The sequence below is a fragment of the Astyanax mexicanus genome, chromosome 12 (genome assembly GCF_023375975.1).
Source record: "Astyanax mexicanus isolate ESR-SI-001 chromosome 12, AstMex3_surface, whole genome shotgun sequence".
NCBI lineage: Eukaryota > Metazoa > Chordata > Actinopteri > Characiformes > Acestrorhamphidae > Astyanax > Astyanax mexicanus.
In genome coordinates this window covers 36582364-36607713 of record NC_064419.1, presented here as the reverse complement: position 1 = coordinate 36607713, position 25350 = coordinate 36582364, and the positions used below count along the sequence as shown (strand labels likewise).

General features: G+C 38.7%; 1 protein-coding gene across 1 annotated transcript; it reads right to left on the bottom strand.

Annotated features, from left to right (window-relative positions):
* Positions 1 to 240: 240 nt before the first annotated feature.
* Positions 241 to 23950, bottom strand: LOC103037139 (solute carrier family 12 member 2). The gene is made up of 26 exons (XM_007260770.4): positions 23312 to 23950; positions 16316 to 16438; positions 15401 to 15476; positions 15204 to 15299; positions 13376 to 13515; positions 13168 to 13278; positions 12817 to 12925; positions 11922 to 12049; positions 11179 to 11263; positions 10910 to 11061; positions 9631 to 9738; positions 9302 to 9425; positions 9101 to 9202; positions 7532 to 7687; positions 7303 to 7402; positions 6226 to 6337; positions 5477 to 5617; positions 5142 to 5248; positions 4739 to 4818; positions 4490 to 4633; positions 4173 to 4295; positions 3424 to 3535; positions 3071 to 3157; positions 2834 to 2969; positions 2581 to 2648; positions 241 to 2250 (listed from the first exon to the last, which is right to left on the bottom strand). The coding sequence occupies exons 1-26, from the start codon at positions 23798 to 23800 to the stop codon at positions 2115 to 2117; spliced, it is 3345 nt and encodes a 1114-aa protein (XP_007260832.3). The 5' UTR covers positions 23801 to 23950; the 3' UTR covers positions 241 to 2114.
* Between the last annotated feature and the right edge of the window lie 1400 nt (positions 23951 to 25350).

Sequence of the window (25350 nt, the reverse complement as noted above, 5' to 3'; positions counted from 1 at the left end):
TCTGTGTCAAACTGTCATATGATCCCTTAGTAGCTCATTTTTGTACTTATCAGTCCATACTTTTTAAATTTCACAGGTACAAAATTGCTTTCACAGGCATGATTGCTTTCCTGAGCGACAAAAAGCAAAACAATTATGATAGCCTTGATTTATTGCAGATTCAATGTCAGCATCGCAGTAGACAGATCATCAAATTTAGTAACACAAATCACACTAGAGAGATCACACAAAACACAGTAACCTTGTTAAAATTAATTTATTTACTGGGTTCAGTGTTAAAGAATCACACTAGTTATATCCGTTATATCAGACTTTATGTCTTTGACAGCACAGTGACAGATGGCATTGCTCAAGCTGGTAACTAAAAGCCTTGAGGTGCTCTGATCTACAGCTAGCAGACACAGTTTAACAGCATTAGCGTTGGAACATGTGTAACAGAGCCGGCAGTGTGAAGACAGCTCTAACCAGATAAAATGAATAGATTACATGCATGCAGACTCCATCCTAATAAGCAGAAGAGACAGAGGGAATAATGATGTAATGGAATCGTCTTGTAGAAGTGTCCTAAAACAGGCTGTATTTTCAATAGCATTTTCAAATCAGTCCAGTTACCAGACAGAATATATAGTATAATAAGGGACCGCCTCTGGAATACAGTCAGGAGGAAGATGGATGATCACAAGCCATCAAACCAAGCTGAACTGCTTGAATTTATGCACCAGGTGACATGAAGTTATCCAAAAGCAGTGTATAAGACTGGTGGAGGAGAAAATGCCAAGATGAATTAAAACTGTGATTGAAAGCCAGGGTTATTCCACCAAATAATGAATACTGAATTCTTAAAACTTTATGAATATGACCTTGTTTTCTTTGCATTATTTGAGGTCTGAAAGCTGTGCATCTTTTTGTCATTTCACCCATTTCTCATTTTCTGCAAATAAATGTTCTAAATGACAATATTTTAATTTGAAATTTGGGAGAAATGTTGCCTGTGTTTATAAAATAAAACAACAATTTTCATTTTACTCAAATATAAACCTATAAATAGAAAATCAGAGAAACTGATTCAGAAACTGAAGTGGTCTCTTATTTTTTTCCAGAGCTGTATCATATATTGATGACATTGCTTCCAAAAAAAACAAAACAAAAAAACAAAGATAGAAATGAGGCGTGTGCATGTATATACAGTATTTATACAGACTTTTTTTTTTTTTATAGCCATTCAAATCTTCTGTTGACCCTGTTTAAAGTTTATTAATGTATTATTGGGCTAACATTAATATTTGTTTAGAAATCCTGATCAAAATTAAGTATTTATTAATTTATTTACATGCATACAAAATAAAAAAAGTAGGTGGATCTGTTCCAACTATAAAAATGTATCGCCTCAAAGAATTTTGATCCATTTTTTTTTAACCTAATTTAGCTTAGCCTATTAACCCATCTACTCATTAGGACTCCCACTAACTCCCACTAGCAATTGCAGTGCTGCCATTGCAGCATTACTAGCCAGTAAATGCTCTCTGAGGAAATCACCAGATCCCCAGCTCTCAGCCAACAGATGCCTGTGCTGGACAGCATCACAATGACCACTGATGGTGAAGCAAAATGACCTTTTGGCCATGGTGTCAGCATCTTGGTCTGCTGAGCCACAAGTGTTACAATAGCTTGCAAAATTTGGGCACCCCTGGTCAAGAAGCATCTATACAAGACATTTGGGAAACAATTTTTTTTGTAGACAAAAGGGTCCAAAATTTGTTACGTACAGAGGCTGATCGATCATGCTTTGCAGTTGTGCTGCAGCAAGTGGCACAAGGCACATTTCACCGGTAGAGAAATGTATGATGGATTGAACTTATCAAATCTGGACGCTAAGCAAAAATTTTACATAACTATTTACAGTAACCAAAACCAAACTATGCCACTGTATATAAAACACAAATAAGTAATCAAATAAATATATTGTTTAGTTAGCAGGTTAAACTGGCATAACATCTTCCATATGAAGAAATAAATGATAAATGAAGATTTGACAAGACGCAGGTCACCACACAGCCATACTGATTGTAACACTGTACTGTCCTTGTGCTTCCAAAACGCATTTTTACATGCTTTTATGAGTAGAAGGTTAGGACGCTCTGATGGTTTCCTCTCACAAGCAGAATCGGTGGGAGATCTTTAGATAATGTCTCCAGCCAGCACATGTAGAGAGCGCTGGACACTGTTCCCTTCCTGGCAAGTGGCATGCTCCTAAAAAATTAAAAAGGGTCGTTTGTTGTGTTGGATGTAAGAAAACTGCTCCAATTTTTATGGTAATTTTATAAAATAATGTATTAGACAGTTAAACACTCAACAAACAAACATTTTCTGTTGGCATATTTCATTCAACTGTGATAATATCAGATATAAACATAAATGATGTTCATTTCCTGTTTCGGTTAATTCTCAAGAAAATGTTAATTGGCAGTAAACATCAATTATTTGTAGATATCAGTGGTATATAGGTTTCTGTAGTTCATATTGATCTTGATCTATATACTAATACACTGAAGCAGCTTGGTTTTAAAAACAATTACTTACATGACAATGAGATTTGCTGTGCTTGAGTGTTCCTTCAGCAGTTCATTCAATCTGATTTGACGGTTAGTCTTATTGAAAAAAGAATGGAAAGTGTTGAATGTAACAGTAAGTATTAATATGTCATTGATAATGTAATAACACATAAAACCTTGCATGTCCAAAGCATTTTTAAAGAGATTTTACCCTAAATAATTGTTACCAGTAGTAAAAATATCCATACAATCCTTGAAAATCACTGTCCATCCAGCCTCACCTTGGCCCTGTACAATTCCAGTTCATTATCAGTAATCCTCCACGGCTCCTCAGCCTTCAGTCTCTCAGCAGCCTCCTGCTCCATATCTTCCTCCTTCAACCTATATGGCTCTATCATCTCCATAAACCTTTCTTTACTGCGGAGAATGAAATTAAACCATCAATAGACCACTATCTGTCTGCTTTAGAGAACACAAATAGATGATCCTCACGAAGAAATGAGGGACTCTCAGCTTACTTGTGTTTTTTTGGCTTAATGTTCACATCTCCAAGAACAGTGATGTCAGAGAAGGCAATCCTGAACTTACTCAGCAATGCAGCCATTCTGTAATAAAAACAAACAAACAAGTACATACTTTCGAACCACAAGTTGGTTACTTTTCTACTAAGGATCTAGACATATAATTGCACCTGCAAATAGCCTGGACCTTTCACATTCCTGTAGGTTCATTAAATCAGTAGTCAACTGACAGTTCTGTAATCAGACATGTTATGATAATATAGTAGGCCAATCCAACTTTATGTACACTCTTAATTTGTTGATACTGTTCAGCACCACCTCTATTAAGACAGAATAACTTTGCAACTTACGCTCTGCGATCATGATCAATCCTGTTGATCTTTCCACCAATAAATACACGGATCTTGCAGTCTTTCCATTTTTTCTTGTTTGTAAGCAAATATGGAATCAGCAGTGTCAATCCTACAATAATCAGTTGGGTCAATATCAATATACACAATACAAATGCTGTGTTTTTTTATGATTTAGAAAATAAAAAAGAATTTGAGACATTCATTTAGCTATTTTCATAAACATATCAAGCCCCCACCTTTAAAAAGTAACTTTTAACATGAGTGACATTTCAACCATCACACTGTTTTATAATAACATTAATTTAACTTAATATTTCTCATATTTCTCCATATCTATCTGAGGCTTAAGCTGTAAACCTGTCATAAAAAATTACTAAGGTAATTAAATTATTCTTTAAAAAGTCTTTAAATCAGAACAAGGTCATCAATAACAGTTTAAAAAGTTTGCAGCTCTAAGTCAACCACATTTTCATCAAATGCCAATTTTTACTATAGCTGTCCACCCTGAAATAAAAAGTAAAAATATGAAGTGATTAATCAGGAAAAGGTGTGTCTGTGTTGTCTGGTGTCTTATAAATATGGTAAATAGTAAAAATATTTAAAAATATCTAATTTATGTTTTGAAAGCCAAAAGAAAACAAATGAAACCCCCAAAATTAAGAAATTCAGAAAATATATGGATGAACGGGTGTCAAATATAGAAGCTTATAATAGCATAATAAATAAATTGTTATTCTTAAACCTACCTCCATCATCAAACAGCCACCAAACATCAATAGTGCCCTTGCACTGTTTCTTCTTGAACTGCTGACTAGCTGCCAGCAGCTTCTCATCTGCAATGCTAAGCTGCACAGAAGGACCCTTGGTGTCTGTAGATCACAAACAAACAAATTAATTACAGATAAACTCTCAAAATATTATTACATTATAAAACCAAACAGTTATCCCTAATGCTGAAGTTTTGGAGACCCTCAAGAGATCTTTGCATTGGGGAAACTTCTGATACCAACTACACTTGTCAGCTTTATATCACTCTGGGTTTGTAAGTTTTAGAATAGTTGACCTCTGATGATGAGTGGACTGCTTTGACAACTGGTGGTCTTAGACGATGGTTTTGAGGAATCACTGTCCATATCTTTTCCAATGCTGATAGCCACCAACAGTTCCTTCATTACTGGAGCTTTCTCATAGGATGACATAAACTCATCTGAGAGAATAACAGTGTTAGGGTAATAATATTAGTTTAGAAAAAACAGACCATTATATTTAATCACATAATGCAAATGCAAATGCAAAGCTAGTGGCAACATACCTTGGCCTTGAATGTGGGAGATATCAAGACCTTCCTTCAGTCTTATAATAACAACACCATGCTGTAGGTCAAATGCATCACTGAAACAGAACAAAAGAAATGCTGTTAAAGAAAGTTAATTTCAATCTATGACAAATAAATACACTGACATGCCAATATATATATATATATATATATATATATATATATATATATATATATATATATATATATATATATATATATATATAGCTTCATGTAAATTGATCATAAGGTGTTCCTTATGTGTTCCTTATAAGTAAACTCTAAACATGTTTTAGATTATTGTCTACTGTTGGCTAAATGTGTAATATGTTTCTTTTTTAACTGAAAACATTTATTTAACTCACACCAGACAACACTTTCTTCAACCAAAGGTACTCACTGAACTGTGTTGATGTATGTTTCCACATCTCTCATGTCCCCATCTCGCCAATTGTTTTTGAAGCCAAATACTAAAGTGTTTGGCTTTAAACGTCCCAAACCAGCAGCCTTAGAGCAGAAACAGTCACTTGATAATTACCTAGTTTGTTGCAGTAAGTTAAATTTAGCACCGTTTATTCATAGAAGATAAAAACACATATGCACACAGATCCTACTTTAACACACTTCATAATAGAGTCGTAATACCTCAAAAACATTGACAACCACTGGAATAAAACACTATGCCATAACATTTCAATTTCACCAAAGGCCATATGCATTGTTGTAAAATTTTACTTGTAGTAGATATTGGGCTCCTTGTCTGAGGTCCTCAGCAAACACAGGAGAATAAAAAGCCCTGATCCGTTTCTTGAGAAGCCAGCGCTGGTAGCGGATTTGATCATTCATCATCTCCTTATAGTTTGGCCTTCGGGAACCCTTAAAATAAGCACAAACTAGGAAATACCACACTGTATATCACAGTCAATATGATAATTGATCCCTTTCTACAAATAACCATTTATCAACCATTATCCCTTTTGGGAGAAATTGGTTATTTTCTGTAGGCTCTTTTCTTTAAGGTGTTTCATTTTAAAGCAACAGTGCATGGGTTTTGGGGATTTGGGAATTTAAAGACCTCTCTGGTGAGAAAGTGTAATTGCACAGAGCATGTAGAAAAGTAAGATAAATTATTCCAAATAAGAAGAGCAAATAAATTGCTGTGTAAATTTCTGTGTTGTTGAGCATATGGTTTTGTTCATTTATGAAGTACTCTAGAGAGCAATTACATCCAACAAGCCCATCATAGTACTGAATTAATATATTAAACACTGCAGGGCTGGTTACGCCAGAAGACTAATAGCATTAATTTGAATATTACTGCTTTCAATTTAATATAAAATCTGGAATTCCTACACAAATTAAGAAATATAATTCCAAATAAACACATTTTAGTTTAAAGCACATATATTCGTTAAACAGGCTTAGCTATGTATGAAAAGTAAGTGTATGATGAACTATACAATTGTTTTTGTGATAAAACTTACCATGCGAATATGGCCACAGATCATCAGACCCACATTTTTTGTGAAAGCATGCACTAGGTGAAGTAATGCTGGTCTTGCATTGGGGTAGCCAATCATCACCAGGCACTGTGGTCTGTGGGAATTCAAATGTGCATTGTCATTTGTGTAGAAGATAGAAGAAACATCACTGTAAGAGTAGCCTTTTAATGTCTTGTCACAGAACCATCCATAGTCACTGCAGAAATGCACTGTTAAAATTCTGTGATTATTTATTATCATCCATCCCTACTTCCTCTGTGATGGAGAGCTGAAGTTAGATTTTTTCACTAATCTTGTTTGAATTTTCCTGTCCACCTTAAATCATGCAGCAGTGGAATGGGAAGAATAGCTATTTTGTAACGAAGAAAATACTACTTTTTTTTGTCTTTCTTTGGTCAGTGTGTAGCCATCTCACTGTTTGGAATATTCCTCTAAAAAATCTCTTTTGGAAGGTCAACAAGAATCAGAATCCCTACACTTAGACATGAGTGTCCAAAAGACAGTGCTATAGGCTAAGTGGTAGATGCAGGGGGTTAAATAGAATTGGGCCTTAATTTAATGTAAAAAAAATTACATTTAAGGTATTTAGCAGACGCCCTTATCCAGAGCGACTTACAACATTGCTTCGATGTTACTTCAAATATCCAAATCTAGTTTGTAGACTAGGATCAAGAGATACAAAGAGCTTGATCATGTTTAGAACCCTAGGAACCTTTTTTATTTTTGAATTAGGTTAGGAACTAGGTTAAGATGTGTCTTCAGTTGACGTTTGAAGACCGTGAGTGAAGACTCTGCTGTTCTGACAACCAGTGGAAGTTCATTCCACCACCTTGGTGCTAACACAGGGAAGAGTCTGGATGTTTGTTGCTTCAAACTGTGGGGCGATTTTCAGAGTTATAAAATACACACTACGAGACAAAGCCAATGGGAGGAGTGCCAGTCCAAACTTCCTATTAGTAAGGAGGACCAATAGTGAGAAATAGGTAAGATAGCATATTTGTACTACTATCGTCTAGGATTTCTGTTTGTCCATATACAGTATTCACATATATTAATTACCTGAAGTTCTTGATATGGTCCTCAACACCAGTTAAATGCAGGCTGTGTGCCAGGGCCTGGTTGTACATCAAAGCTTGTCTAGATGATCCCCAGTTCACATCTGGTGCACAAAATGATCCATTTGATTTAAACAGTATCAGTATAGGGAGATTTTATATACTACATATATATTGTAGATTTTATCATGGTATCATAAGTTATTCACTCTTATGTGAGGCATATGAAGTACCTGGCTTCTTGTAGCTGACATATATGTACAATGCCAGAACAATGACATTAGTAAGGAGGGCAGCCCACCAGTTGATTACAAACATAACCACGCAGCACAGCACTGCTCCAGCCAGTGACACCCACTTATTGTAATACTTAAAACTTGGACGCCAGCCTAAGCAAGAAAAAAAATACCTTAAAATTCACTTCAAATCAGGATACATTAGAATAAGAAATCTGACATCATTTAAAAATGTGATATTACTTGCCATGCAATAAACAGAGGCTTTAATTAATCTGAAATGTAACAATAGTTGGATATAGTGCTGCATGTTTAGAACTACATAAATGTAATTTGTGACCATTTATGTTTAAGTACTCATTATGAATTAAATGTTTACACTAAAAAAAGAAAAGTGGCATTTTCAAATGTTGTACAGAATAACAACAAAATTAATATTAGGGATATTAGGTTTTGATATAACAATATTAATATACACACTCATTTTCAAAAAATAATTGCACCCAGAAGGAATAAACCTACAGGAATGAAAAATGGTGGGTAGTTGTGTTATGCCAATGAAATGGAATAACTCAGAATAGTAGATACTATACTAAACCATGGCCAGCCATATTGCCAAACCTACTTTTGACTGAAAATTTGTGGGATGCTATTGGACATGCTATTAACACTTCACTCCTACGCAAAATCCGGAGGAACTGAGAAAATATTCAAGCTACATGGGATGGAATATTTCAGTACACCATTAGGAACAACCCCATTCCTAGAAGTCTGGCATGTTGTGTTACACATGGGTTATCGCCTACTTCTGTATACATAGCTAAAGCAATGTCACCAAGAGTTGCCCGTATCAGCCTTGTAGAATAATTTATTGTTCCTTTATTTATTTATTTATTTTATTTCTTATTTTTATAAAAAAAAAATCCCCAATTTACAAGACCAATTACTCAACTCACTCATTAGGACTCCCCTTAGACTAGCACACGCCTTCTCCGACACATGTGAAGTCAGACTCCACCTTTTATTGAACTGCTGCTGATGCAGCATTGCCAAGTAACATCACAGTGCGCTCGGAGGAAAGCGCATCGACTCGGTTCCTACACATCAGCTCACAGACGCCTCGTGCTGATCGACATCACCCTAGGAGTGATGAGGGGAAAGAGCAGCATCCACCCATCCAGAGAGAGAGAGCAAGGCCAATTGTGCTCTCTCAGGGCACCGGCAGCTGATTGCAAGCTGCGTGACCGGGATTCGAACCAGCGATCTCTAGTTCATAGTTGCAGCGCTTAGCCTGCTGGACCACTCTGACCATAATTAATTGTTGAATAAAATATAATATATTAAATATAGTTTATTGTTCCTGGTAACCTTTATCTTACTTCCACATGCAATACATACCATGCAATATTACAATTCCTTCTGAGTGCAAGTATTTTTGCTACCACTTCTTTGTCGATAAGTGCAATTTCTACTATTCTGTTCCCTTGTAAACCCTAAACATCACAAAGTGTCTATGCTACTCTTCAATATGCAATAACTCCTGATTATTTATTTTACTGCACTCACCTGGGGAGTTTGCCAGTGATGCATGGAAGACAGAGAAATTGATCAAGGCATAAGAGGCCAGGAAGAAGTTGGAAATGATGGGAGCAATAATATTTAGCTCAGCTAAGGAAACATGTACATGCACGGGTCAGATCCATGAATCCATGACATCCATATGTCATAAACAATCAATTGACTCTTCGGAGGAACCAGTGAACTTACCGATTAGAATGAAGGCCAAGCCAATGAAGAATGTGAGGACATAGCCACGCAGAGGCTCATTGTTTTTACCATATCCTTTAGCAAAAATCCGCAAGCCAGGATAGATGTTATCCTTACACAGAGCCTACCAGGAAAAAAATATCAACAGCACCACATTTATTTCTGTTAGTATGAATTTTAAAAAGATAAATAAAAACATAACAAATGGACAATATGTTTTATGGGCTGCGTTTATGCTATGGTCTTTCTGATTATGCTGGCTTTATTCATAATATTTTCATGACAATTTACTGTTATGAAATTGTAGCTACAGAGCATAAGAAACTCACCTGAAACACTTTGGGAGCGCTGACCAGTGAAGCAAGAGCTGATGAAAGAGTGGCAGAGAAGATTCCAGCAGTGATAAGTGGCCCAAATACAGAGACCAAGCTCATAACCTGTACAAAACATATATCAAATTGCAGAACAAACATGCATTAAACAATATATTATTGTGATTTCAATTATGACCAGTTGAGCTGTCTCTATAAAATTGTATTTTTAAGCATTGTAGTAAACAATTCATTTTTTATTTTAACTTATATGTCCACTATTATTAATAACATTTTATATTTACATTTAAGTATTACTGACTATTGTTCCAACAAAATTTCAAGCTGTGATTGTAACTGATTATTAATCATTTCCTCGTTCCAGTAAAGGGATCATGGTGTTGATGCATCCGCTAGACAAACGTAAGCCACTTGTCTATGATTTCAGCATCACTAAACCTAGTAAACCATGGACAGGAATGGCAATCATTGGTTTTATTCCAAGTCTAGATGAATGTTGTGTGACTATAAACACAAGCCATTATGGCAACCCTTCAATTTTATGACTTATCTGGCCCTGCAAAGCAAAGTCAGAGCTTAAAGATACAATGTCAGAAGAATTCTTAAGAAGCCATATCTGAGTAAAATAAAATTAAATCTGTTTACAACTTCACTAAAACTAGGGGTGCACTGAATATTGCAAAAAAACAAAGCATTATTTATCAGGCTTGGTATCGGTTTACTAAATCTTTACAAACTGGCTGTTTTCCAGCTGAATAACATGAGCTGTACAGGGCTAGGACAGAATCCAAGCTTTAGCACTTGTTTGTTTAACAAAATTTCTTTATGTAATTTTTATACAAATGTGATTTGAGTAGCATTACTGAGGTACATTTTAAAGTAAATTCATGATTAGAATAGCACAAATAAGGTAAATGTATTGTGCTTTGTTGGTTTGTTCACTGGGAAATAAAAAAAAAATATATTTTTTGAAAAGTAAGACAAAAATTCTTGCAGGCTATTTTATTTCTTTAACGGTAATGGTGCAGGTTTCCCTGCATTTTATCTTTCGGTTTCATTTTACAGTCTTCACAATCACAGAGAGATGAGGTATTGATCTGTCAGTGGCAAAAGGTCACTTAACGATTTTTGACTTGTACAGATGGTTCTAGAAAAATATTACATGTCATGAAATCTTTTAAATTATGTAGAGGAGTTCCTTACACTTACATATCTCAGGTACAGTTGTAGATTTTGGAAGATTTGTAAATACCTAAATACCTGTAAAGGCCTGTACCTGAAAATCATTCATTAATCCGTACTTGCAGCCACCCTCCTTGCAAATGGAGAAGTCATAGCCGAGTGTACAGGCTGCGACTGTGCAGTTCTCCAGAGAGCCTATAATGGTGTCATTATCTTCACCTGTAGCATCTCGTAGAATGCAGGCGCCTGCAGAGAGAGAAGCTGTTCTTAATGATGTTTGTGAAAAAAAAATGTGTCTGTAATTTTATAGAAAGAACGGAGAACATAAAATATGTTCATATAAAATAGACGTATATTTGTTACCGTTAGAAAAGGCAACTGCGATATAAACAACACCAGTTATGAGAATAGATAGCAGGGTTCCTTTAGGAATGGCAGACTGTGGATCCTAAAGAGACATAGAAAAAAGTTAATTAAAATCTGTACTGTAGACTTTAGTTTGTACAACGATTTTATTTATTTATTTTTATATTTACTTATTTTAAAACATTTAAAACAGTTGGATGAAAGTAAGAAAAAAGCTAGATGAAGCTACAGTGCTTACTAATTTTGAATCTTTGAAAGATTTATGGAATAATGTCAAAATGTAGCAAGGAATTATAACCAATTCGAATATTTTGTCCCCTTCCAACCCTGGAGTACTACTGCTTTAAAATATTTTCTTTAAAAAAAATTTTTCCCAAGTCAGCCACCGCCTCTTTTTGAACTGCTGCTGATGCAACATTTCCGAGTAGCATCACAGTGCACTCGAAGGGAAAGCGCAGCGACTCGGTTCCAATATATCAGCTCACAGACGCAGCCTTGTGCTGATCCACATCACCCTTTGGAGTGTTGTGTGGAGAGAGAGTGCCATCTACCCACCCAGAGAGAGCAAGGCCAATTGTGCTCTCTCAGGACTCCAGCAGCTGATAGCAAGCTACATGAACAGGATTCGAATCAGCGATCTCCTGATCATAGTGGCAGTGCCAGAACCCTTTCTGCTTTTAATTTAAAAGAGAAAAATCTTAGCGACTCCTGCTTTAAATGATAATGAAGCTCAAGCTTACTGAGAGATCTCCTGAGATATTTGCTCCTGCTAAAATCCCTGTTGCAGCTGGAAAGAAGATGGCAAAGACAGAGAAAAAGGTTTCTTCATCCCTAAAATCTGGACCCATGTTCTCTAACAGGATTGCGACTGTGAAGGACATAAAACAAAGACCGTTTATTGTTATCATTATATTAACCACTCTACTAAATGATTAATGTATTTCAAAAGTCACTTATTATACAGCATGAAAAGCCACTGCATTTTCTACATCATGGTCAGAAAGTAAATTAGTTATTATATTAATCATAATTACGGATGGGCGATATGACCCTAAATAAATATCACAATATTCAGGGTATTTTTGCAATACTAATATTCTTGGCAATATAATAAAACACTGAAAAATATTGCATTATTTTCATTTCAGATTATACTACTGCAATAAAATAAGTATTAACAGTTTTAAAACATTCAGTACAAACCATATAACTAGATGTTTGTAAGCTAAGCAAAGATCTGATTTTGTATAGCAAAATAAATCATGTATTATAAAAAAAATAATAAAACATTAAATTATACCACAATGATAAAGTGATATTAGCAGAATATTTACTGCATGTATATAAACTGCAAACATAAACAGTAAAACACAAGTAGACAGAATACTCTCTTTGATCACCATATGGATTTAATTATCATTTCAAAAATGATGACGATATTATTTAATCAAAAAGTGCATGATGCCCTTTATTTCAGAACTGAAAGGAAAGCAGAATGAAAAGGAAAACACATATCTAAATACCCCAAAAGTAATGGGTAAAATAAATAAAATGATGTTCTGCGACTTTTGACTCACCCTGTACATTCGCTGTGCATAAGATACAGTAAAAGCATGAAAATCAAACACTCCATACCATTATAGCCAAAGAAGCCCTTAGGTTCCTTTGATTCCATGGGGATGAATGAGCCAATGAAGTAGTTAAAGATTGCTGCCACGAGAATGATCAACAACACAATCTGGGCCTGTAAAACAGTAATCAATCAAGCTGTGACTAAACACCCGTATAAGCTTATTAGCCCATGGTCAGTATTCAGTATTATGAATTTCATGATATGTGATCAACGTATTGACATTTCAGTCACTGTTGTTGTGTACAGCTGAGATGTCATGGGCCACAAGGTGGTACATGAAAGATAGATTCTTATATAAGGATGAATACAGCTTAAAACAAATAAAACATAAAACACAATACGTATAGCAGTACCTTAGCCTCCCATTCCATTCCTGCTACAGATATGCCAAGGAGTAAGATGATGGTAAGAGTGCCAACTATCCGGATGTCATTGATCTCATCCGTCATGAGAGCATCTACACTCTGCCATAGAGGAAAGATATTAAAGGACGTGAAAAACGCTACATTCTCAACCACTGTGCCAATCCATCTAAAAAATACAGTATTAGTGTATACTCACATCCAGGAGCTCCACCACAGTTTCAGCAAAACCCACAACATACATGGCAACAGCAACAGCATTAGCAAAGGCAAAAATGAGGCCAATAGATCCACCAAACTCTGGGCCCAAGCTCCTAGATATCAGGTAATATGCTCCACCTAAAGAAAAAGATAATTATTGATATTTTACAAAAATACTCTTACTACAGCATGAATAACAAATGTGCATTTTAAAATCGCACCATTTAGACTGAAGGGCCCTTTGAGGCTTTAATTTAAGAGTATCTGTTTTCTAAAGCTTCCAATGCAGCCATCTTCAGTTTTTGCATATGTTGGGGCCTTGTTCCCTTAAGTTTTCTTTTCAGCAAATTGGGCACATCTTCAATTGAATTTAAACCGGCCACAGGCTTAAATCGTAGCAGTATGTGTGGGATCATTCTCTTAATAGAACTAAGGTAGATAAGATAATCCTGTACACCTTAGCTTTGAAGGAGAAATCTCGTGTGAAATGTTTTTTGTGATGTAGTAAAACATAATAATGAGTACAACCCTTTGTCCAATAGACCAACTCCTTTTACCTCCAGCATTTCGAAATACAAGTGCACAGGAAGATTATTAAAAAAGACTCCAGATTTCAAAGTTAAATCTGTTGAAATGCATGAATATTATAGAGATATTTTCAGCAACAACCGGAATGTATGCATTTTCACAGAATTATTTTTTTATCTGTTCAACTATCCTATCTATTAATTTGTGGTAGACAGACGACTTATCATAACTTAAATTCAAGACTTTTTAATAAACTGCCTGTGCACTTTCAACTCTCAGCACCTTGTTTTAAATGTCAGGGGCCCCAGAATTCTGCCAGTTAAGTGTGGAGCTACTTTGTGCTTGTTAATGGTGTAGCAAAATAGTGATTTCTTTGCATGGACAACTCTTTGCATATGCCCACATCGCTAGCATTGTAAGCCTGTTGGGAGCATCGGCTAAAAGCTCTGTATTCTGGAATGCTGGGGGAGAATGGAGGTGGGTTATTAGACAAAGGTTTGTACTCGTTATCATGTTTCACTACATCCCAAGTTAATTTTACACCAGATTTCTCTTTTTATTGTGCTTCTACTATATATCTTTTTTGAGAGTTCTGCAGGCTCTTTCATGGCTTTTTTTTATTATATTCTGGCAATGCTGCATTCTGTTCCTGAAGCCTTTTGCAAATGAACGTCTGAGAAATACACACTCACCTCCTGAATGCTGTTTATGATCTGTTTATAGATCATAATTTAGGATATTTTTGGGGATCTTTTTGAAGATCAGCAAGGATTCTTCATCCAACAGCAGTGGTGGTCTTCATGGCCTACCAGTCTCTTTGCGATTTATGAGTGATAAAAATGATCTTATTAACCATTAATGTGTTATTTTTTCTTTATGGTCTTCACATAGTTGAATTTTAATTCTAATTATTTTTCTTTTTATTTTCACCTATATAATTGCTTCTTTGAATTCCACCAGCACAGCTCTTGTCCTTGTGTAAAACAATAGTACTTTCAGACTCCAAAGGTGATTGGAATCTTAGAAACAAAGACATGTATCTTATGCCTTCACTAATAAAGCAGTAAAACACATCAGAGTAGTACACATAGATGAAGCCCAATTTCCCAGATATTATGATGCCCTGAAACACCTATGAGTAAATGTTTGGAATGTATACTTTAATCATATCTGATTTGTTTGATTTAAAATGTTACATCATGGAGAAAAGGGGCTAATCTATTAAAACACCTTTCTTTGTCCAAACATTTACAGCATCATTTACAGCGTAGACAGTACACAGATCAGAAAACTCTTACCTCCTCTCACAAAGCCATTGGTGGCTATCGCTGAGGTGGAGAGACCAGTAATAGTGGTCACCACAACAGCCATTAGAATTATACCACAAGACAGAGCTGAAGAGAAAGGAAACAAAACAAACTCAGATTAGATGCTCGTAAATTAGCAGTAATGATGACTGTATCTCTACACTAGATTTGAACTTTCAGTAGATTACCAATGCCTGCTTGACCAACAATCCACGACATCCGAATGAAAAGCATCACTCCCCAGATATTCAGCATACATCGTATCTGTACAGATAACATAAAATTTATTTGAACTCTTGTAAGATTAATGAAATTCCCAAAAAAGGTGGTGTACCATTTCTTAAACCGTCTGTATTCATTAATATTCATTCATTACTTTATGGACTGAACTGGACTAAGACTGAAAATGACAAGATTAGAACTAACTATTTTAAACACACTACTGTGGTTATTTTATGTCAGAAATAACATAATATAGGTTTAAATCCTTTAAGAAACTAATCAATTTCTTTTTCAACTGTTTTGATTATCAATCAAGAAAAATATAAACTAATCATCTGTTAGAAATTAATGTACAGTTATTTTCTTTGGCAATATTGGATTCCCACTTCTGGAACATACAAATTCTAGATATTGATTTATTATAACATAATTTGTGCCTTTCCAATAAATAACCATATATTAATAATGTTTCCCTATTGGGAGAAATATATATTTTGTTACATTAATAAAATATGCTTTATTTAGACTTGTATTCCTTCATTCATCAAGCCACTTTAAAAAAATGATATCTCTCAAAAGAAAGAATGGTTATGGGCTTATTTATGATGTTATATAGATATATCAGTTGTTTTTGCCTTATCTTTAGCCATGTTCATCATTCTGGATATATCTACATTTTTCCTTTTCAATTATTAGCTTATTAATAACTATCTGAAACCTAAATAGGTGTTTCATAGAATAATTCTCCATGTTTATTAGTATGTAAATCACATTTAATGTGTTAACAGTACAAACAATGATTATTACAAAACGTTGAAGTGATATTGTATGTAATTCTGTATTTTAAATTACATATGGAGATTGTTTGAATGCATACTAACCAGGACGCCCTTTATCCATCCAAACTTCACTGTGCCCCCTTTGGACTCAGGTGCCACTTTCGTTGCAGCCTGCTCTGCAGCAGCTGGCTCTTCTCCATTTGCAAACCCCTCATCAAAGGGTTCCTGTGAATGATCAGGTAAGAATACGATCATGCCTTCTATGACGTAGTCCTAGTAATATATGCGACACTGTGGATCGAGGAATGTTAAATGCACACACATCTTTCATTTACCTCATTGCATTTCAGTTAAACATTCAGATATCACCTATTATTATTAGCTGGTCCCAGGTTAGCAGCACTTCTAGCAATACCAGTTGATAACAACACATTATACAGTATTTTACACATTTAACCCCCTGTCAGGGTTGACCCAGGCAGAGAGACGAGGAGGCGGACGTATGTGCAGGTATGGCGAATTTATTAAATAAATATAAACAAATAAACAAGTAAACAAGAAACAAAGAAAAACAAGAAACAGAGGCTATAAAACTAGACAGGATGAACTTAAACAGGGCAAGGGAATAAACTAGGGATATATACAAGAAAATAAAACAAGAAACTAAACTAGACAGAGGATGAATACACTAAACAGGGTAATGGAGTAAACTAGGGAACTCGAAACAAACAGAGATAAACACTAAACAAGGACCTAGGGCAATGACTAATGAAACACAGAGAGATATAGAAAACGCAGAGAGAGACAGAAAAACGCAGAGAGACAGACAACGGGAGACAGTGCAAAGACCGACAGAGGACAAGTAACAGAGGAAGTCTTTTTAACATAACAGGAAACACACTGGGAGTGGAAACACCTGGGGAAGGGGTGGAGCTACAAATGAGACATGAGGTAATGGAAAATCACAGGCAGAACACAGGGGCACGGGTCACGTGGGACAACACAGGCACGAGGACAGACAGGAAACAGGGCCAGGCGTGACAGAAACCTCCCCCTAAACGCGCAGCTCCCGAGGCGCGGAAAAACAAACCCCGGGGGCTGGCGGCAGGGAGAGGCCGGGGAAAACAGGAGACCGAACGGGAGACTGGACAGGGAACTGGACAGGAGATGGAGACAGGACAGGGGACAGAGACTGGACAGGGAACGGACACTGGACGGGGAACTGGACAGGTGACGGAGACTGGACGGGGAACGGAGACTGGACGGGGAACTGGACAGGTGACGGAGACTGGACGGGGAACCGGACAGGTGACGGAGACTGGACGGGGAACTGGACAGGTGACGGAGACTGGACGGGGAACCGGACAGGTGACGGAGACTGGACGGGGAACTGGACAGGTGACGGAGACTGGACATGAGACAGAGACTGGACGGGACCGGACATAGGAACAGGGACAAGAACATTGACGGGGACGGAAACAAACACAGTAACAGGGACAGGAACAGAGAAACCACCGGGGACAGGAACTGGAACACTCACAGATACAGGGACCAGGACAGGGAGAGACAGGGGAACCAAAAACATAGGTGGGTGCCCAGGACTGGCAAAAGTCTGTGGGGACAGCCTGGGCACATAACTGGGGGCAAAGTCAGGAGGCCTTGGAGCAGGCCTGGAAATACGGGGCCTGGGCCCAAACATAGTTCTGGGAGCTGCAGGTGCTTGGGCAGGTGCTGGAGCAGCTGGGACTGCTGGTGCTGGAGCAGCTGGGACTGCTGGTGCTGGAGCAGCTGGGACTGCTGGGGCTTGAGCTGGAGCAGCTGGGACTGCTGGGGCTTGAGCTGGAGCAGCTGGGACTGCTGGGGCTTGAGCTGGAGCAGCTGGGACTGCTGGGGCTTGAGCTGGAGCAGCTGGGACTGCTGGTGCTTGAGCCGGAGCAGCTGGGACTGCTGGTGCTTGAGCCGGAGCAGCTGGGACTGCTGGTGCTTGAGCCGGAGCAGCTGGGACTGCTGGTGCTTGAGCCGGAGCAGCTGGGACTGCTGGTGCTTGAGCCGGAGCAGCTGGGACTGCTGGTGCTTGAGCCGGAGCAGCTGGGACTGCTGGTGCTTGAGCCGGAGCAGCTGGGACTGCTGGTGCTTGAGCCGGAGCAGCTGGGACTGCTGGTGCTTGAACTGGAGCAGCTGGGACTGCTGGTGCTTGAACTGGAGCAGCTGGGACTGCTGGTGCTTGAACTGGAGCAGCTGGGACTGCTGGTGCTTGAACTGGAGCAGCTGGGACTGCTGGTGCTTGAACTGGAGCAGCTGGGACTGCTGGTGCTTGGGAGAGCGGCGCGGCCGCCGCTGAAAACTCGGAGAGCGGCGCTGCCGCCGCTGCAGTCTGTGAGCGCGGCGCGGCCGCCGCTGAAATCTCGGAGAGCGGCGCTGCCGCCGCTGCAGTCTGTGAGCGCGGCGCGGCCGCCGCTGAAGTCTCGGGGAGCGGCGCGGCCGCCGCTGAAATCGCGGAGAGCGGCGCTGCCGCCGCTGCAGTCTGGGAGAGAGGCGTGGCCGCCGCTAAAGTCTCGGAGAGCGGCGCGGCCGCCGCTTGTATCAAGGGGTGCAGCGTTTCAGACGCGTGCTTCACGGGGCGTGGCAAGAAGAGATCTGACGCTGCAGCACTGGAGCCCGAAGCTGCGGTCGAAGTGAAAACCCGGACTGGAGTCCTACTCTCTCGTGCAGCGTCAGGTGTGAGTAGCGCGGGGAGCGCTGGTTCGCCGATGAAAGCTGGCGCGGGGAAAGTCTTTGACCGCGGCTGGCTCGCCGCGCAGGGGGTCTCGGAGCGCGGTTCTGCTGCTACCGCGGGAATCACGGCCTGCAGTTCGGCTGCCACCGCGAAAGACACAGGGCGCGGATCGGCAGCTACCGCAGGAGGAAGTAGCGGCTGGCGGGCTGGTGCAGGAGGGCAGTCCTCAAACTCCTCTTCACTGGATGCAGGTGTGAGGAGATCGGAGTAGTCCCAGGAATAGGACTCCTCACAGCCTGCATCCATGCCACCCCCGTCCTCGTCGGGGCGAGGATCGAGGCTGACCGCACACAGCCCTAGCGCCCCCCCAAGAAAATCCTCCCCGGAAACGGGCTCCTCCTCCGGCTGGCGGGACCCCTTAAAACGTCTACCCCGAGGCCTGCGGCGTCCTTGGGGCCTCGGGGATTCCAACGCCGGGGTCCCGAATGGAGCATGGCGGATCGCCATCCTGGAGCCAGTCCACGGGATCCCCTTGTGGGTCTCGGTGGGCGCCACTGAAGCTGGGCTGACGGGCTCCAACCCGAGGAAAGGCGCTGGGAGCGGGTCATCTCCCCGGATTTGCTCGGCGAGGAGGCGGAGATACTCCAGGTCCGCCTTCCGAGCAGCATACCACTGGTTTACGTCCATGATGGTCGGTCTTTTTGTCAGGGTTGACCCAGGCAGAGAGACGAGGAGGCGGACGTATGTGCAGGTATGGCGAATTTATTAAATAAATATAAACAAATAAACAAGTAAACAAGAAACAAAGAAAAACAAGAAACAGAGGCTATAAAACTAGACAGGATGAACTTAAACAGGGCAAGGGAATAAACTAGGGATATATACAAGAAAATAAAACAAGAAACTAAACTAGACAGAGGATGAATACACTAAACAGGGTAATGGAGTAAACTAGGGAACTCGAAACAAACAGAGATAAACACTAAACAAGGACCTAGGGCAATGACTAATGAAACACAGAGAGATATAGAAAACGCAGAGAGAGACAGAAAAACGCAGAGAGACAGACAACGGGAGACAGTGCAAAGACCGACAGAGGACAAGTAACAGAGGAAGTCTTTTTAACATAACAGGAAACACACTGGGAGTGGAAACACCTGGGGAAGGGGTGGAGCTACAAATGAGACATGAGGTAATGGAAAATCACAGGCAGAACACAGGGGCACGGGTCACGTGGGACAACACAGGCACGAGGACAGACAGGAAACAGGGCCAGGCGTGACACCCCCATTGAAGCATGTCCACAGATAGACATGGGACAGTACTGTGTGCCTGAATGATTCAATGAGACACAAATACATAAACTATATAATTTATGGCTTTTAATACCGTTGATGTCCAGGGCAGCCCTATTGGATTCTGAACTTGGGGTGGTGAGGCTGACCAGGTAGCATTCCAGTTAAAGTTTACTTGGAACTAGGTAATTCTGATATCTGAGCTTAAATGGAAAGCAACATTACTCACAAGATAATGCCTCACAACATAAACAGATATGATAATTTCCAAGCCATTTCTTGAGGTAAAGCTTAATAATCAGTTTATGTACTGCTCTTCCATGACATTTGGCATGTCAGTGTACTGCACCAACATTTTGTTAGCAATTCAAATTTGACTCACCCCAAATGTGGAATTCATTTTAATAATTTTAGTGGTATGTTGTAAATGAATAATTGTGTCAAATGAAAATCTCAATTTTTGCTACATAATTTGAAAACACTCTGTAATCAATTTACACTCTGTAATTTTTTTGGATGAATAGACCAATAGAATTTATCCAAAATTACTTAAAATAAACTCTTTTTTTTCATTGACTTTAGTTGTAAGTTAGCAAGGTTTAATCTCCCTGTTGTGAAATTTTTGTTTTGAAGATACTTTTTTCTGTTTATTTGACAGAGACAATATATAGTTTATTATGTGTTTTAAAAATATATATATCTATATTCATAAAAATATATATCAAAGTATACCATATAAGTTTGGTAATGTTGTAGGCTGTATAAAATATGATATGAGGCTGTTTTTAGGGTAAATAATTGCCATCATGTTAAAGACTTGTATAAGCTGTTTAATTGTTAATCTGTTTTATGTTTCCCCCTGCATTTATTTATGTCCTATTTTGCAGCATTATTGCCTGAGGACCTGTTATGGTGGGACTAAAGAGAAGTGGTCAAGATAGTCCATTTATTTTGCAAGTTATTCCAGGATTTCCAGGCATTTCTCTTTTATTGTTCTTCTTAAATACAGCTGTTGGAGGGTTTTTCAGTCCTGCTCTGCAAATGTATGGCTTTCCCTTCTCCTCACACACCTAATTGAACTAATCAGCTCATTACCAAGTCCTTTTAGAGCTGTGGTTGGTGTTTTAAATCAATTAAACCTCTAAAAAGTGCAGAGTAGAGAGGCGCCAGTACCAGGATTGAAGAACCCTGAGCTGTGTGGTTTGTTTAAAGTATTTGCAGGATTTTTGCCGAACTGAATATTTTGACAGCAACCTATAATAGACAGAGTGTGCTTACACAGAGTGTGTAAAACCCTGTTCAATCTAAATATCTGCCACATCTCGACAGATCACATGTGACTCAGCGAAGCTAATGGCCTGACCGCCACCCTACACAATTCAGTGTGTCTCCCCAGGAGAGCACTGCACAGCTCTGACCACTGCTAGGGGACACTAGGCCATTGACAAAGGCGTGTGGTCAAACATTGGCTTATTGTTATGGGTTCTCCGCGTTCCGGCCAAGCGTCCATGGTGCCGCAGGGAGTGGGCTTGTTAAGAAAGACCATTGTCTGCGGACAAGTGTGTGGGTAAGGTCGCTGACATCACACAGCCCATTCAAGTGAGAACAAACATGCATGATATTAAATGTAAATATTGGTGCACAAATTTTATGGTTTGTTTTTAAAAGGAATAACACTTCTAAATTACCATATATTTTCATTCATGAAGTATAGTATTAGTAAATACATTAGTCTCCTGTTTTAGTTTATTATTAGAGTCTAATTATATTTTCTTAAGACCAGTGGTTGCCAAACGTTTTAAGCCACCCATCATCAAACTAAAACTTTAAAGTATCACCAACAAGTCATTTCACAGGAACATGTACCAAACACACTTATAATATAGTAGGCTAGATGTGACATCCACACTCAATACATGCCATCTCTTTTGCCAGTGGTTCTTCATTATTAGCATGGGGCTTATCAGATTTTGCTTTCTGCAATCTGGCATTGTAGGTGGTGTAATTATTGTTTTTTAAAGCTTAAGACTATGCAGAAATTATTTCAAATTACTTGGTAACTGCTTGGGTCAGCTCATCTTATGGGGTCCCACAGGGTTCTATTTTAGGGTTCATGAAAATGATATTAATAATTATAATACTGTAGTACTATATGAAATCATTGAACTAAAGTGTGGGCCAATAAGCAAAGTCAGTATATGTCGTCCTTGAACCCTAAAACTCTAGTTATTCAGCTATTCAATAAATTGTTCTGAATTATTTTTGGCACATTGAGGAGTACAACACATATTAACCTGATGTTATTTATGACAGTGATAGAGTAACATGAGTGAATAACTGAAGAGTGGGCTTTCTAACAGGGTCTTCCAGGTTAAGACCAATACATGATAGAAGAAAATTGTAATAAAAAGGGAAGGGTGAACATTTTATCAAAAAAAGTTTTAATCCTTAATGTTTTAGTTAATCAAATTTAAAGGTCATCTGGCATAACCCCCCCCCCCCCCCCCCCCCCCAAAAACAGTCAACTGCCTGAAGCAGTTTGATAACCACTGAACTATTTCAGTAATTCAACTTTTAGAAAAATAAACTAGACATATAAAGCAAAAGGGATTAAAGATAAATAAGGTATTTTGGTTGAACTGGGAATAATCTCTTCTCCATCTCATCATTAAGTTAACTTATTAATCCTTGATATTTTATTTTGTGAAGATCATCTAGCATATCAACCAGTGGTGCACATATCACAGTTTAGAAATCACTTGTAGAATATCCAATTTTCTGAAGTAAAGTTTTCTAAACTAGTTATAAACCAATACATAAAAATGAAAGGTACGTTTTAATGCAAATATGACTTTGTCCAGTTCATCATAATGTTAAGAGAGCACTACCAAATATAACGATATGAAATATACTGTCGAAAACTTAAAAGATTATGATCCCTGATGTTTTATTTAATACAGCAAATTTTAAGGAATGCGTTAAGCACCACAGTTTGAGAACCACTAAAATAGACTATCAATTTAATGAGTATTTTAGACAGATAAGACATTTTGGTCATACTGGGACTAATTTGTATAGACTACTTACTTTGTCCAGCTCATCATGAAGTTCGGATAGCGACGGTCGGATGAGTTTCTCCCCGAGAGTTGCCTCCGTTTGCCGGTAGAAGTCAATGTTCGGGACTGCATCGATGGTGTTGTGCCCGAAGGTTCTCAGGTAATAGGTGCTGGAGTGGGTGTCCGAGAAGTGGCTGAGACCCCCTGTGGAGGAGTGCAGGCTGGCCTCGCTTCTCACCGTGTCCCCGTTAAAACCAAAATCAGACCCTCCTTCAGCAGGAGCTCCTGACGGGTCCAGAAAGTTTACCACACGGAACCGACCCTTGGCCTCCTCTCCGCCGGAAGGTCCCTCGGATGCCCGTCCTGCTGATGAAGATCTGGATCTTGGAGGAGTTCTCGGAGCTCCGCTTGCTGAGGATGCTGATGCTGAGTCTGAGACCGGGGCTACTTGAAAGCGGCTCGGTGTGGATTTCAGCGCGGGCTTCTGTCCAGGCGGAGGGGATGAGGATGGGTCTGACATTCTGAAACGCGCGCGAGGTGGTAATTTTTTTATCGCGGTATCTCTTCTCTCTCAGACGCGCTGATAAAACGTCTAAATTTGGCGCGGTTTTTCGCGCATCTCCACACCGCTGTCAGGCAGAGAAAACGGGCTCCGTTTTCCACGTCATTTCTAATTACATCGTTTCAACCCCCACCCACCCCCACGCACCCCGTCCACCGCGGGTCACCGATGTAACTCAGGAACTCGTGACCGTCCCGTTGGCAACTTTTGCGAACAGTCCAAACTGTGCAAAGCGCAAATCCCTATTTACGCAAAACAATAAATCCTTACAGTAAATCGAACTGAATTCAATATATATATAGAGCTCTGGAACAAATAAGAGACCACTTCAGTTTCTGAATCAGTTTCTCTAATATAGGTATATGTTTGTAAAATAAACAGTGTTGTTTTATTCTATAAACTACGGAAAACATTTATCCCAAATTCCAAAAACATTCAGTCATTTACAGTATTTATTTGCAGAAAAGGAGAAATGGCTGAAATAACAAAAAAGATGAGTTTTCAGACCTCAAGTAACGCAAAGAAAACAAGTTCATATTCATAAAGTTTTAAGAGTTTAGAAATCAATATTTGGCGGAATAACCCTTTTTTAATCACAGTTTCATGTGTAACAGAGTAAGAAAGCATGTTCTCTTCTTCCAGTCTTACACACTGCTTTTGGGTACATTATGCCACTCCTCAGCTTGGTTTGATGGCCTGTGATCATTCCTCTTCCTCTTGATTATATTTCAGAGGTTTTCAATTAGGTACAATTGAATTAGGTACAATTAGTTTTTATATATAGTTGTTTTGCTCATGGAATCACCTGAAATGCCTCATTCTTTAGAGATAAATTCATTTGTTGTAGCATTTTCTTTTTATCTACCAAAAAACAAAATATTGTTCCATTCACACATATTGATAAACTCTAGTGTAAGCCAAATACAAATCTGAGGGATATATTTACGGTTGTACTGCTAGTGTATCGTGTGTGGAAGAATCCACTGAACCTTTACCGAGTTTGCGCACATTTGCATTCATTCCGAGGCCAAGGAAAACAATTGTTTTTCTGTACAGAGCGAAGATGACATGCATCCACATTACCATAAAGCACAACACTGCCTTTCATTCTTTGACTCATTGCAATACAAAACTGAAAGGGATCCTTAACAGATATCAACTATGAAAAGGTGAACAATGTAAACAATATTCTGTGCTGAACAATGGTATCTTTGCACTATGAGAAACACAAACTGAAAAATCTGCATAACTGTAGTAAATCAAACATGAAAATAAAATATTCATCAAATTATATGAAATAAAAAGTTTTTACAACAAAAAAACACTGCTTACAAATGTTTTTATATAGACACACTGTAACCAATTCTGTAATTATTTTACAATAAATTAATTAAAATACATTAAATAAATTAAAGATATAAAACTATAAAACGCAATGCATCTTGGGATGACATATGAAAAAGCTGTCTCCTGTATATTTAACTCTAATATTCAAGTTGAAACGGGTG